This window comes from Alosa sapidissima, chromosome 14, assembly GCF_018492685.1.
Source record: "Alosa sapidissima isolate fAloSap1 chromosome 14, fAloSap1.pri, whole genome shotgun sequence".
In the NCBI taxonomy this organism is placed as follows: domain Eukaryota; kingdom Metazoa; phylum Chordata; class Actinopteri; order Clupeiformes; family Clupeidae; genus Alosa; species Alosa sapidissima.
In genome coordinates this window covers 12,206,510-12,220,923 of record NC_055970.1, presented here as the reverse complement: position 1 = coordinate 12,220,923, position 14,414 = coordinate 12,206,510, and the positions used below count along the sequence as shown (strand labels likewise).

Below are 14,414 nucleotides of genomic sequence, written 5' to 3'. Positions count from 1 at the left end.
GACCGCTGTCTAGACTAGAGGCAACGAGTGAGGGAGTGCGGAGAGTTCACGCAGGGAGGCGAAGTTCAGAACTGGGACAGAGCTACTGTGCCACTGCCCTGGGTCTGCTGATCCATCTCTGCACAGTCATGGGTGAGCTACTCACACCCTGCAGAGCTGGTTTCTGATGCAGTTCCAGTTCTCTGTGACGTTAGAGAGGTGTGAGGGGTTCCCCTCGGCTCATAACGTGTGAGAGAGCTGTCAGCAGCAGGCCAAAACGGTAGTGACGAGATCTGATTATCAGGCAGCACAGTACAGTAGGAGTCCTGAGAATGCAGTAGTGAATGTGCGGCCCAGTTTACAGCCCAAAGTTAATACAGTATAATAGGGCTGGGACAACGCGTCAACGTAATCGATGACGTCGATGCAAAAAATACGTTGACGCAAAATATGCGCGTCGATTTGTCAAGCATAATGTGTGCCGCTAAATATTTTTAATTTTACACCTTCAGTGTTCCCATACGTTGACTAATCTGTGGCTGGGCGGCACGAAATCAAAACCAGCCACCACACATTGATGTTCTACGTTGATGTTAATGTACTATTTAAATTAAAGATAAGATAAAATCCTTTCATTGAGCTGCGCTTTTTACGCACACAGCCTTTCCTTGCCCCGCCCGCTCTATCTCGTAACGAGGCACTGAATTAAACCTATACACTACTGAACTTTATTGAATGCTACCTCTGACTAAGAATGCATTACTTTGCACTTGCATAGTCTTTTATTTTGGAATTTTAAGAGCAATAAACATTTATTGCAATGTTAAGGAATTCATGTTTTTTCATTCAGATATGTAAATCAACATGTATAAGTTGCTATTAGTGAATTAATGGGGAGATAATCGAATCGAATTGAAATCGAATCGGACTGAAAAAATGAATCGTTAGATTAATCGATGCATCGAAAAATAATCGCTAGATTAATCGTTTAAAAAAGAATTGTTTATCCCAGCCCTACAGTATAGGAACGTTTATCACAGAGGCACTGTAGATCAGTTAAGCCTCACCTCAAAAAATGGAAAATGTTGTAATGATTCAATTAATTTCAATTAAATGTTGTAATGATCAAATTAAATGTTGTAATGATTGTAAATGTTTTCCCTCTGGAAGATTAAGAAGTGCAGTGTTTGCCCCCATCACTGTTTTTATGCCTCTTCATGTCTCCTTCTGCTGTCCACAGCAAACCGTGTGCGGATTTGACCTGCTCCGAGCCAACGGCCACTCTTATGTGTGTGACGTCAACGGATTCAGTTTTGTCAAGAACTCTATGAAGTACTACGATGACTGTGCCAAAATCCTGGGGTAAGGCTTATAGAGACAGTCCAACTATTTCTAAATTTCCCCTTACACAATTTCAATCATGATTTAATGTCTTGTAGGGTTGGTTATGGTGGAGAGCATTCATTTATTCATTCGGTATACTGCAGGGAGAAAACCTATTAAGCTCATTAAAAGGAATCCAGGAAGTTATGTACCTTGCAAAAAAGAGCCAAATGCCATCTACTAATCCTTGGCTTTTGCCCTTAAGACTATTACACAATACAGTTACTGTGGTGCAGAGATAATCCTCACAGCACACTAGCATTTCCAGATGCTTTTATGTGTGTGTGTGTGTGTGTGTGTGTGTGTGTGTGTGTGTGTGTGTGTGTGTGTGTGTGTGTGTGTGTGTGTGTGTGTGTGTGCGTGCGCGCACATGTATGCATTTAAATGTGTGTATTTTGTGTCTGGATACTACTGTGCTGTTATACAGTATATATATATTATATATACAGTACCGGTGAATGTGTATATATATATATATATATATATATATATATATATATATATATATATATATATATATATATATATATATATATATATATAATATATAAAATATACATATATATATATATATTGTGTGTGTGTGTGTGTTAATGAGTTCATTCCCACATTGTGCCTGTTATTGTGTGTGTTGTATTGTCTAATTCTGTGTGCTTGTGTTGTGTATGTTTGTGTGTCTGTGTGTTTGTGTTTTTAGGAACATTGTGATGCGGGAACTGGCCCCACAGTTTCAGATTCCCTGGTCCATCCCCACTGAGGCTGAAGATATCCCCATCGTCCCCACCACCTCAGGCACCATGTGAGCATACAAACACACACACACACACACTCAAACGTGTGCTTCTTCAGCTGTACAAACACACATTCTCATACTTTGACCTCTGCAAACAAACACACAGAGGCAAACATGCTTTCTCCAACTGTGACTTACACACACACACACACACACACACACACACAAACCTCTTCTCATGAAAGCACCATACAGATGTACTTGTTCTCCATGTATTGCACAGATACAGATGTGTATATACACACAAACATACACACACACACACACACACACACTCAAACACAGTTTGTAATCTCTTTGGATCTGTTTAGGATGGAGCTACGATGTGTCATTGCTGTGATCCGACATGGCGATCGGACCCCTAAACAAAAAATGAAGATGGAAGTCCGCAACCCCATGTGAGTTGTGAACCACACAAACCCTGTTTGCTGTGCGCCTGTGTTTGTCCACAAAGCAGCCATCAGTGACCCTCTCTCTTGTGATTCCTCATATGCCCAGGTTCTTTGAGTTGTTTGAGAAGTATGGAGGCTATAAGACAGGCAAACTGAAACTGAAGAAGCCTAAACAACTCCAGGTAAGATCAGACGAAACATTGACTAAAATGCACTGACAGTTTCACAGACTGTACGTGGAAACTTTTCTTCAGTGAAGGCTTTCATTGAACTTGTCTTTGAATATAAAGCTAGGCTTAATCCATGTACGGAAAACGTCCCCTTGGCGTGAGGCTCTGTTGTCATCATGCTAATATTAGCGGTGTCGCTAATGTCAAGCAATAGTCTAATCTTAGACCTACAGTACTGTACCATCAGCACATGCCACTGGCAACACGATGCGAAAGCGTCCACATTCAGACACATGAGTAATCCACATATTGTATTGAATCAGATTGTATACTGGATGTCGTGGCAGTATGCACCATACAGGGTATTATACAGTCTTTCTGCACACTGTTTGGAAGTACAATGAGTGCACTTGGTTAAACGTCTGCACATGCTCTGTAAAGGGTGTTTCTGGCTCTGGGACAAGCCGTATAATGCAGTAGTAATGGAAGCTATCAGAACGTGCCTAAATCTAAAAATAAATAAATCAATCAGAGAGAAAAAAAGATTTCCTGTCATAAAGCTGTAGTCATCTCTGTTCCTGTTTTTCGTCACATTGGAATATTCCAGAGTTATGACATTTCTTTTAGTCCTTTCTCCTAACATTTGGAAGCAGGAGTGTTCCGGAACAGTGGCTCTGGGTTTAGTTGCTGGCAGGCCGGACTGTTTGCAAATCTGTCTCTTTTGACCGAACGCAGCAATTCAATTCATCTGTCGTTTTCATCCAGTCAAGAACACAATCCAGTTCTCTGTATTGTTTAAATGTACTTGTTCCCAGCTAATCAAGATTAGAATTAACTGCAGAGTTTCCAGGCAGACCAGGAAGATGTGTAAACATGCAGGGGAAGTATCTCTTAAGTGCTGAGCATAGGTTACATTTCTGCTCAGTGTTTGGCATCAGAGTCACTGACTGTGTGTGTGTGTCTATGTCTGTCTGTCTGTGTGTGTGTGTGTACATGTGTCTATATCTGTCTGTCTGTCTGTCTGTCTGTGTGTGCGTGTGTCTGTGTCTGTGTCTGTGTCTGTGTGTGTGCGTGTGTCTGTGTCTGTGTCTGTTTGTGTCTGACAGGAAGTGCTGGACATTGCTCGGTTGCTGCTAATGGATCTGGTGCAGCACACAGAGGTGGAGGTGGAGGAGAAGAAGTCTAAACTGGAGCAGCTCAAGACCGTGCTAGAGATGTGAGCAACGAGGGGTGCTGGGACGTGTATTTGGCACAGATTCACTCGCATATGCACACACACACACACACACACACACACACACACACACACACACACACACACACACACACACACACACACACACACACACACACACACACACACACACACACACACACACACACACACACACACACACACTTACAGACAGCGACACACTTTTCCTGTCCGAGACTCTCTGGAGCCTTGTCATGTGAGGCGTATTGTTCACAGAAGAGCTCTCTTACACACACTGTAGCTCACTCTTGCACAGAGACAAGCAGTCAGGAGCTACCCAGGAGAATGGCTGTTTAAAAAAGCAATATTAAAACATGGAAATATTGCCTGGAAACTGCAACTTCAAATGATATTTGCTTCGACTCTCCTGCGTTATTTGCTTTCTATTGCTTTTATTGCTTTCCCTCGACAGTCAGCATAAAGAGTTTGAAAAGTGCTTCTAAGACTAGAGTTGGGAAAGAGAAGTCCAGGTGCACTCTGGGGATTTTCCCTTAGCCGTGTGAAAAGTAATAACTTCGTTAGAACAGTAGACGAAGCAAAATTCTGAATAAGAAAATGGAAAAAATAAGAAAGAATGCTGCAGTTCATCAGATGGTTTGTCATGGTGTTTTGTCGGTACAGTAATGCCCTCACACAGAGGCTGCTGGACTGTAAAGCCCTCACACAGAGGCTGCTGGACTGTAAAGCCCGTCTGCGTGACAACACCGTGCGCTCTGGCCTTGTGGCCGCTCGAGGTGTCCTCTTACCTTCGCACTGTCTTCAGACCTTTTATGTTGGAAGACAGTGGTGATGCGGAATGGCATTGAGCCTCCTCTCACAAACGCACGCACGCACACACACACACACGCACACACACAGCCAGCTGCCTTGGCTGGTCACTGTGGCCCGGTGCCTAAAGCTGTCAGGTTTATGGTCGGCATGAGGTCAGGGATGAGGAACGAATGCGAGCTGTGCTGTGGGGGAGACTGCCACGCGTGCTCTTTGGACATGTCTGCGTGTGCACACCCACCGCACCGGGTTGGGAAGCGTTCGCCGCTAGTACTTCCGCCAAGAAGGTTGTGTTTTTGGTTCAGTTTGTACGCTTGTCTTTAAGCAGGTTTGGGCAAAATAGAGCCAATCCAAATCTTTGGGTGGATTCTCCAACATTGCACAACATAACATATGGCATTTGGCCTTGGCAGAGGTTGGCATTGTCAGTTTAAGTGTAGTGAATGATTCCAATCCACACACATCTATTCCAAAGGCATTTGGAATAGATGGTACATCAAGCTCAGGGCAGTTTGAGTCTTGCAGGTTTGTCCTGTGGCCTCACTAACGTCTCTCTTTCTGTGTGTGTTCTGCAGGTATGGCCATTTCTCTGGGATAAATAGGAAAGTTCAGCTGACCTACCTGCCACATGGACAACCCAAGACCTCCAGTGAGGAAGAGGGTGTGTAACCCACTCACCTGTATTCAGGACTGACGTGATCCTTTAAATGATTGATTTAAAGCTGCTCACACACTGTATGTGAAGAATGCGGAAGCAGAATGAGACTCTTGTCATGTCATCTAATGAAATGCCAGATGTATTAATGCTATTATTGCCTCAAGACTGCAAGGCACAATTTATCACAAGGACAATGTCATATTAAATATTAATTTAAACTCTTACATATTTTATACATTTTAGATCTTCTCATAGACTGAATCGTGAGATGGATGCATGCAGCCAGGGACTGGTTGTATCTTTAATATCTATTTGTTGCTAGATATTTATGCGTGTGTGTGTGTGTGTGTGTCTTCAGATGCCCGTAAGGAGGAGCCATCCCTGCTGCTGGTGCTAAAGTGGGGTGGGGAGCTGACCCCAGCTGGCCGGGTTCAGGCTGAGGAGCTGGGCCGAGCCTTCCGGTGCATGTACCCTGGAGGACAGGGTAAGAGATCACAACACCACACACACTTAACTTAGAAAGGGTGATTCAACTACATCACACAACAGCACACACACTCAACTTAGAAAGGGTGATTCAACTAGGCCTCACAGTGAAATGAGTCCCCATAATGCAGCATAGCTGTCGTGTCCTCATTAACACTTACACAAGTACACATCACAGAGGTATTCCGTGGAGGACAGGCTAACAGGGAAGCTACACCAGGCGAGTAACTAAAGCGTTCCGTTCGCGGCGCGTAAAATCCATTTCAGAAGAATCATCCATTTTTTTCATACGTACGTGTCGCTATCACGTCTGGTGCAGCTACTTCCTGTGTAGCTACTAATTGTTGCAGCAGACGCAACGTGAACGGAACGCTTCAGTTACATGCCTGGTGTAGCTTCCCTGTAAGACCACAACACCACACACGTAGCTCAGCTCCCTCTCGTATTTAAAGTCTGTCCCTAAACTGCCACTCCAAGCATACTCTGGCACTGTGAAACTGTTTGTAAATGAAGGATGTGATTTGAACTGTCGTTGAGTTTTTGGCACTCAGAGAGTTCAGAGCGCTCCCACCGAAGGCTTAGAGTGGCGGAGCCTGACGTCAGCTGAGGGTGTTCTGGAAAACTTTGACAGCTGCAGACTTGATAAGATGATAATTAGTCATTCACCATAAAAGGCTTAGTGTTCAACATGTTCACTGTCATTAAGATATTGAGTTCAACATACATCCAAGATCAACTCAGCTGTTTGTGTTCTGTCAGCTGTTTGGCTGTTTCTATTTCTGACCCTACTGTTTCATACATAAAAAAGCACTGTATGTTTTGTTTACCCTAAAATGATTTACAGTACACTTCAAGAACTGGACATTATCACTATAATTAAAATAAAAAATACCAGTCTGATACCAGTCCACAGCACATACTGCAGGTATCTTTTTGTTTACCAAAAATGTCCTCAGTCCAGAAGACTGTTAATATTATTTTGTAAATAGTTTTTAAATTAAATTATACCTCCAGATGGGACTAGTGTTTTCAGAAGCTGCAGTCGTGCCTACAGCTCAGTACACTGCTCTCATATATGAGAAAGCCCCATATAATATATATATATGGTGACATATGCATATGAGAATGCCCCATATATATGGTGACATATGCATATATGAGAATGCCCCATATATATGTTCATATATGAGAATGCCCCATATATATGGTGACATATGCATATATGAGAATGCCCCATATATATGTTCATATATGAGAATGCCCCATATATATGGTGACATATGCCATCATACAAATGTACACTTAAATTTTGTCCTTACTGTATATTATGCAACTCTCAAGTCAAGTCAGTTTTATTTTTAAAGCGCATTTAACATGCAAAGAGTGCAACCCAAAGCGCTCCACAAAGGACTAAGAATAACACGAAAACTATAATAACTATAATAATGTAAATAAACAGGGAAAACATTTAACTAGACAAACCAATACAAAAAATAAACATGACATTACAGTACATAAAATTTCGAACATTACATAAAAACAAACAAAAACATGATGCCAGACGGAGCGGCGTGTCTCGCCAGCGTCCCCGTAACCTAGCAACTCTAAGGGAGGTGTCCTTGCAGATACTTCTGCACAGTGAAACGTGTCGTATCACCACGTACATCCTAAAGCTGATGTCAGAATAAAAGCGTACAGTCCTCCCAAGCAGTTTTCTGTCTGTTGGATCGGGATATATTAAGCATACATATTAAGCCAGTATGTGCACTATTCTGTTGCACACAACACAGTCTGTAAACATTGCATGCACACTGCACAAATACACAAGAACATGGCAATAACCTGTTTTTCTAGAGGGAAAGTGATGTAAACTGATTTCTGTTATAAAAGAATGATTTTTTTTTGTAACGGACTGAATTATTGAACCGTGGGATTATTTTGATGTGCATCTTGTTTGAAATCTTTTTATTTGTTGCTGTTGACAGGGGATTATTTCTCAGTTGGAAGAGTCTGAAATAGACTGGCAGAATGAGGTTGTGTGTTCCCTGCTGCTTGGCCCTCCGGTCCTTCTAGTGTGCACAGCTTCTAGTGTGCCCATCTAATCATCTCCAAACAGCAGCACACCAAGCATCTTAATGCTGTGTATTAATATCACTAAAAACAACACAGCAGAAAGGGTTGCTCAGATGATAGACTGTGCTACAGGTCCTCTAGCAGTTCTTAAATTATATTTTTGCAACTGATTCTTCTGTTTTGTTTTGAGGCATCTTCTTATCAAACAGCGAAATCTCATGCGTAAACTTGAAGGGGAAAAAATGCATTGAAGATTTTTCTTTTTGACACTGCTTTTTTCCCCCTCCACAACTGATTTTGATTTAGTTTTTTATGTTTTGTTTTCTAAACTAGTTTACTGTTTCTTTTCTCGGATTTGTGGGTGTTTCACCTCACCATAACCTGTTTTTCAATGTGTTTGTCCGATGTTTTTTCTTAAATCCTCTTTTTCTCCGTGTCTGGTCTCTGCTGGTCTGTGGTCTGTGGTGCTAGACTGTGCCACTGGTTGGCTGGGCCATGAGTCTCCTGGCGCCGGCGGTAAGAAGGCCCTGGGGCCCACGCCACACCAAGGCTGCTGCCCTTAACCTCCCATCAACACCACCCTAACCAGACAACCTGAGCACTCTGGGGCTCTAACACACTGACTACTTAACACTGACCACTTAACACCCTTGGGAAAAGGAGGACGCACTGTCTTTGGATTCATGCTTTGCAACCGCTCCCTTGGAAGAGCTTCCTTTTTTTTCCCCTACTTCCTGTGAGCACTGTTTGGGTAGGTAGAAGATCTGCTGTATAGCTGTATATGCATCAGAAAGAGGCAGATTGGCTTTACTGGAGAGACCGATTGAGGAGGATGTGATTGTCTGCCATCACATGGAAGATAGAGGGAGTTGTCTGATCACAGGCAAGATGCACAGCAGAGATTGTTGTCTTAACAGGTTGCCATACAAATAGTTTGTATTGACCTTATCACAGGCAAGATGCACAGCAGAGATTGTTGTCTTAACATGTTGCCATACAGATAATGTGTATTGAACTTCTCACAGGGGAGCCAGAGTAAACTGAGATCTACAGTAATTGTTCAGATCAGTAGTGAAAGGGATGGGAACATGCAATTTAAGATACTTCTGAAGATTGTATTTTTGCTAGCAATTTAAATGAATTGGATGTTTCCACACTATATTTTTCATTGTTATACCCTTTATAACTTACTTTGTAGATGTATAGTCATCACTGACCTCCAAACTGTCTGTGGTTTGTTTTAGTGAAGAGAGGATTTATAATGACAATCTCAAACAGTGTAGTGGCCTGCTCTGTTCTAGAGAATGTCATTACTGGTCATGGTTTTATACCGTATAAAAGCGCAAAATAAAAGCCTTTGTGTTTGTGTACAATTAAATACGTTTTCATTTTAATCCCAGACTGCTATTTTAGTTTTTAATCTCAGACTCCTGCCTTCTTTTTATCACCAGGACAGAATCATTGGTGTCCTACAGTACACACTTTTGGTTACCACATGTTTTTTTTTTTTTTCAGATGACTATCTTTCAGCCTGACAACAGCAAGTAATTTGTTGTCTATCTGTAATCTAGTTTATTTTTGTCATTTGGTTAAATGCTGGCATTGTAGAATATGTTTTGGGTTCATTTAGATTTTTTAGGGACGGGTGTTTTTCTCCTTTACTGTCAAGCTCCCAGTAACATTTTCTCTCCCTCCCTGTCCTGCATTCCATAATGTGTGTAGGCCCATTTTTGTAAAGTGTTTCCCATATTTTCCATTATGCGTGGTGCATTTCCACATATGGTGTGTGTGGTGCATTTCCACATAGGTGTGTGTGTGGTGCATTTCCAGATAAGTGTGTGTGGTGCATTTCCAGATAGGTGTGTGTGGTGCATCTCCGCATATGGTGTGTGTGGTGCATCTCCACATATGGTGTGTATGGTGCATCTCCGCATATGGGGTGTGTGGTGCATCTCCACATATGTGTGTGCGGTGCATTTCCACATACTGTAGGTGTATGTGGTGCATTTCCACATATGGTGTGTGTGGTGCATTTCCAGATAGGTGTGTGTGGTGCATTTCCACATAAGGTGTGTGTGGTGCATTTCCACATAGGTGTGTGTGGTGCATGTATGTTGTGCTGCAGGGGCTCTGGTCTCGGTCAGATGTGTGTTGGTTGCTTGCTGTAATGAGCCTGTTGTAATACCGTGTTAATCCTGTTGTGATGACGGTTGTGACTGCCCTGGTATGGTAGGTGACTAATGTGCAGTTCTGTTGCACACTGTTCTAGCCTGCAGCAACATCTATACATATGTGGCAGTGGTGTTGTGACGAGTGTTGTTTTCCTTTGTGTGGTAGGTGACTATGCTGGGTTTCCTGGTTGCGGTCTTCTTAGACTTCACAGCACCTACCGCCACGACCTCAAAATCTACGCTTCTGACGAGGGCCGTGTGCAGATGACCGCTGCGGCCTTTGCCAAGGTACGTATATATGCACATCACATCCCAGGTGTGTGTGTGTGTGTGTGTGTGTGTGTGTGTGTGTGTGTGTGTGTTGGTGCATGTGTGTGTATGTTTTGTTGTGTGTGACATTTGTACGTGTTTCTGTGTGTGTGTGTTAAAAGTGCCTGTATTTTGCATGGTCGCTGTGCCTTAGGGTCTGCTGGCTCTGGAGGGTGAGCTGACGCCCATCCTGGTCCAGATGGTGAAGAGCGCCAACATGAACGGCCTGCTGGACAACGACATCGACCCGCTCAGCAGCTGCCAGCACCGCGTCAAGGGCCGCCTCCACGAGATCATGCAGAAGGACCAGGACTTCACCGACGAGGAGTATGACAAGGTAGGAGGGCCCTCGTAGGACCAATACCACCTCCACGCCCCCCGCAGTAGACTCCTGCACATATTACAGGCAGTGATTAGCCTAGTAATTAAAAATGTTCATCATACTTATTGTCTTCAAGCTCTTGAATAGAAACCCAATTCCAACACAGCTATTTGTGTTATATACTGTACATTTTGATCCAAGTGTAAAAATGGAGCGATCTGCTTTTTTTCTAACTTCAGAGCAGTATTCCGTTTTCAGAGTGCCAGATAGAATTTATGGACACACTCACACTAATAAATGTCATGGAGGTCCCCAGTAAAGTAGGAGGCTCTTTATGCAGCGGAAAGGCTGTTGCTAGTTCCAGTTTAATGGCCCGGCTTGTAGCTGCCTGTGGATCAGATTAGAATCCGTCCTGGCAGCTGTGTGGGGTTCGTCATTGTTCGTCACGAAAAGGCCTCATTTTACATGAGAAAGAGAATCAGATGTGTTGTTCAGAAGCACGCTAAATGCTGAATGCTGATTGCTGAAATGTGTTGAGTGTGAGGTGTTGTTCAGAAGCATGCTGAATGCCTGTGTAGAGTGTGAGCGAATTCAGCCGTGTGTGACCATATTCAATTTTAGGTTTTTGTGAGAGATTTGAGTCGTGGGTCTTTCTGTGACTGAATTCCATTTCAAGTCATTGTGAGAGAACCAATATGTGGGTTTTCCTGTGAGATTACTTGTAGAAGTGTTCTGATTTTCCAAAGAATAATTCAGATTTTCTGTGGTGAGCAAGCCCTAGGCCTATAGGAGTGTAGTGTCAGTCTGCCAGTCAGCGTCTCAGTGTGAGAGTGAGAACAGTTATTACTGTCATTCCACATCCCTCTTTGATCTAGCTGGATGCTAATTAGTCATAATGGGGACAGAGATGGGGTTATTTTAAGCTCATTTGCACTGTCTGCGCTGTGATAACCGGGTTCTAATTTGTTTCTTTTAAATTGACTTTTTATTCCTTGCTTGACACACAGTACATTCTGTGACTTTAATGGGGCTTTAAAATATCTTTATTAGCTTGGGTCAGTTTGATCTCATTTGTGGAATGTTTGGAATGATGTGGAATTATGTGCTCATATCTTTGCACAGATATGCATGCATATGTGCATATATATGTATCAATGCATTGGTGTGAGAATATATATTCATGTAAAAACATATTTTCTGTCTGTGTGTGTGTGCAGTTGGCCCCCACTGGTAGCTGCTCCCTTGTCAACTCCATGAAGGCGATAGGAAACCCTATGCTTATGTGTGACAGTGTCTACGCCCTCATCCAGAGCCTCACCTCACAAATCCGCAAGAAGATGGAGGATCCCAAGTCCGCAGGTCTGTCCTTAAATGTGCCTGTCAACACAACTACTGTAGTCCCTGAAATATGTTTAAAGGCTACACGCCAGGCTCAGTTGGCCTTCAGTGCACATGCCTCAAGTTGACCTTGCTAAGACAAGTGGAAGCTGTGGACAAATGACTCATCGCCTCCCACTACTCCACACGCATGGAGGCACAAAGCCAATGCAATGATCTGCACTAGCAGGTAGGCTAACTAGTTAGGCTGTGCTAATTTGTGTTGTCCACTGGTCCAGTGACCGTATGAAAATGCAGTCAATGCCTTGCATGGCTGCATGTCTGCTATTTGGGCCAATGTCTCTGTGAAGCAACCCTGTGCTGCAAACGGCAGCATTCCCATCAAGTCAGATGGAATTCACTGGAGGATGGGCCTGGGAGCTCTTGTCTGCCCCCTGCTGGTGGCCTGCCCATTAACAGCAAAGGGAATTGATTTCTCAATGCTGTGGTCTGCTGCCCTCTTCAGTTTACTGGTGCTAGGAGACTATTCATTTCCCATTGCAGATAATATGATTGTAGCAACATTATACATACTTCGTCGTCACCCTCTGGGTATATCAATTGCATAGGTCAGTCCACCCTTACCTTGTAGCCGCCTCCTCCTAATAAAAATGTGAAGGAAATGTGGAGAACATGCAGCAAAGACAGAAGTAAGAAAGAAATGAGAAGTGCTTACTCAGTTAAGCATCCCTTCTAATTACAGCAGCATTGTTGTTATCCTCAGAGTCAGAGTCAGACTACGTCATTGTGGTCAGCACAGTTAAGAGATGTCTGATTACTGATGACCCTCCTCTGAGTGGTTGTGGTGAATGAGGTGAATGTGCTTCGGCAGAGCAGCTGCTTTCCTCCTGCCTGTCTCCTGCAGTGGCCCCGGACCTGGGCCTGCTGAGACACTCCTCTGGGTGTGTAAGGGGTCTGCTCACACACGTGCCGCGGAGGATGCACCCTAGTAGTGGCAGGTCTAGACACATTACGTTTGATTAGACGATTACAAGCTAGAAAGAAACCGATCACATCGTCTCATGTGTGAATGCACAATCATAGCAATGACACAGGAGCAAGTACCTTCTATTAACACCTGAGCCGAAGCAGAAATGGGGTAATACGGCATGGCACATAGCCCATCTTTTCCTTGAGCTGCTGATTTAAACATTTAGATGAATTTGAAGTCTGTGTGGTCAGAAAGGACAGGAGATGGTCAGCATGTGTGTGCTCTTTGTCGCCCCCTGGCTGCAGACCTGCAGCTGTACCACAGCGAGACCCTGGAGCTGATGCTGCAGCGCTGGACCAAGTTGGAACGAGACTTCCGCATGAAGAGCGGCCGCTACGACATCAGCAAGATTCCTGACATCTACGACTGCATCAAGTACGATGTGCAGCACAACGCCTCCCTGGGCCTGGAGAACACTGTGGAGCTGTTCACCATGTCACGCGCGCTGGCTGACATTGTCATACCGCAGGTACCTCACCCACTCACCCACTCACTCACCCACTCACTCACCCACCCACTCACTCACCCACCCACTCACCCACTCACTCACCCACCCACTCACCCACCCACTCACCCACCCACTCACCCACTCACTCACTCACCCACTCACTCACTGTACACCGTTACACCACCAATGCATTATTTAGAGAGAAATCTCAAATCTTACTTTCCTTAGAGCTGTTTATACTGAGGGGTCCAGTACACACACACGCACACGCACACACACAGACACACACACACACATACACACACATACGCTCAAAGGGAGCATGCCAGCAAATGTCTGTGAGTAGAAAATGTCACACTTAGCGCACACACTGTATCTGTTTTGAGGCATGTACACATTGTTATCTGTGAAGCTGATTATATAGCTCAGCACAGAGGGAGCATATGCTCTCACTGCCAGCTTGTTCTCCCTCAGATAACCTTATCAGTAATCAGCACACAGCCTATGAAAACAAACCCATGGCAGCGGTGATATGAGATATGAGATAATACACATAACATTGCCTTTGATGTGTGTGTAGGAGTATGGCATTAATAAAGTGGAGAAGCTGGACATCGCCTATGCTTACTGCCTCCCTCTGGTCAAGAAGATCCAGCTGGACCTGCAGAGGACTCATGAGGACGAGTCTGTGAACAAGCTGCACCCTCTGTGAGTGTGTGGTGTGTGTGTGTGTCCATAGCTGTGTTTGTGTGGTTTAAGATTCCACAGAGTGTCAACTATGTGGTATTTCCCGTCTCCTCTCAGGTACTCCAGGGGAGTTCTGTCTCCAGGACGACATG

General features: G+C 43.9%; 1 protein-coding gene across 7 annotated transcripts in view; it reads left to right on the top strand.

Annotated features, from left to right (window-relative positions):
• ppip5k1a (diphosphoinositol pentakisphosphate kinase 1a) overlaps nt 1-14,414 on the top strand; it is a 63,393-nt gene that overhangs the window by 25,508 nt on the left and 23,471 nt on the right. For all 7 annotated transcript variants that reach the window (XM_042062587.1, XM_042062586.1, XM_042062584.1 and 4 more), the window contains exons 10-22: nt 1,220-1,341; nt 2,060-2,161; nt 2,467-2,553; nt 2,654-2,729; nt 3,824-3,933; nt 5,316-5,401; nt 5,757-5,882; nt 10,295-10,416; nt 10,592-10,774; nt 11,977-12,118; nt 13,373-13,596; nt 14,156-14,283; nt 14,380-14,414. The exon at nt 14,380-14,414 is cut by the window's right edge and continues 80 nt beyond it. In XM_042062587.1, the coding sequence (XP_041918521.1) occupies nt 1,220-1,341; nt 2,060-2,161; nt 2,467-2,553; nt 2,654-2,729; nt 3,824-3,933; nt 5,316-5,401; nt 5,757-5,882; nt 10,295-10,416; nt 10,592-10,774; nt 11,977-12,118; nt 13,373-13,596; nt 14,156-14,283; nt 14,380-14,414 (1,543 nt within the window). The remainder of the gene's footprint in view (nt 1-1,219; nt 1,342-2,059; nt 2,162-2,466; nt 2,554-2,653; nt 2,730-3,823; nt 3,934-5,315; nt 5,402-5,756; nt 5,883-10,294; nt 10,417-10,591; nt 10,775-11,976; nt 12,119-13,372; nt 13,597-14,155; nt 14,284-14,379) is intronic.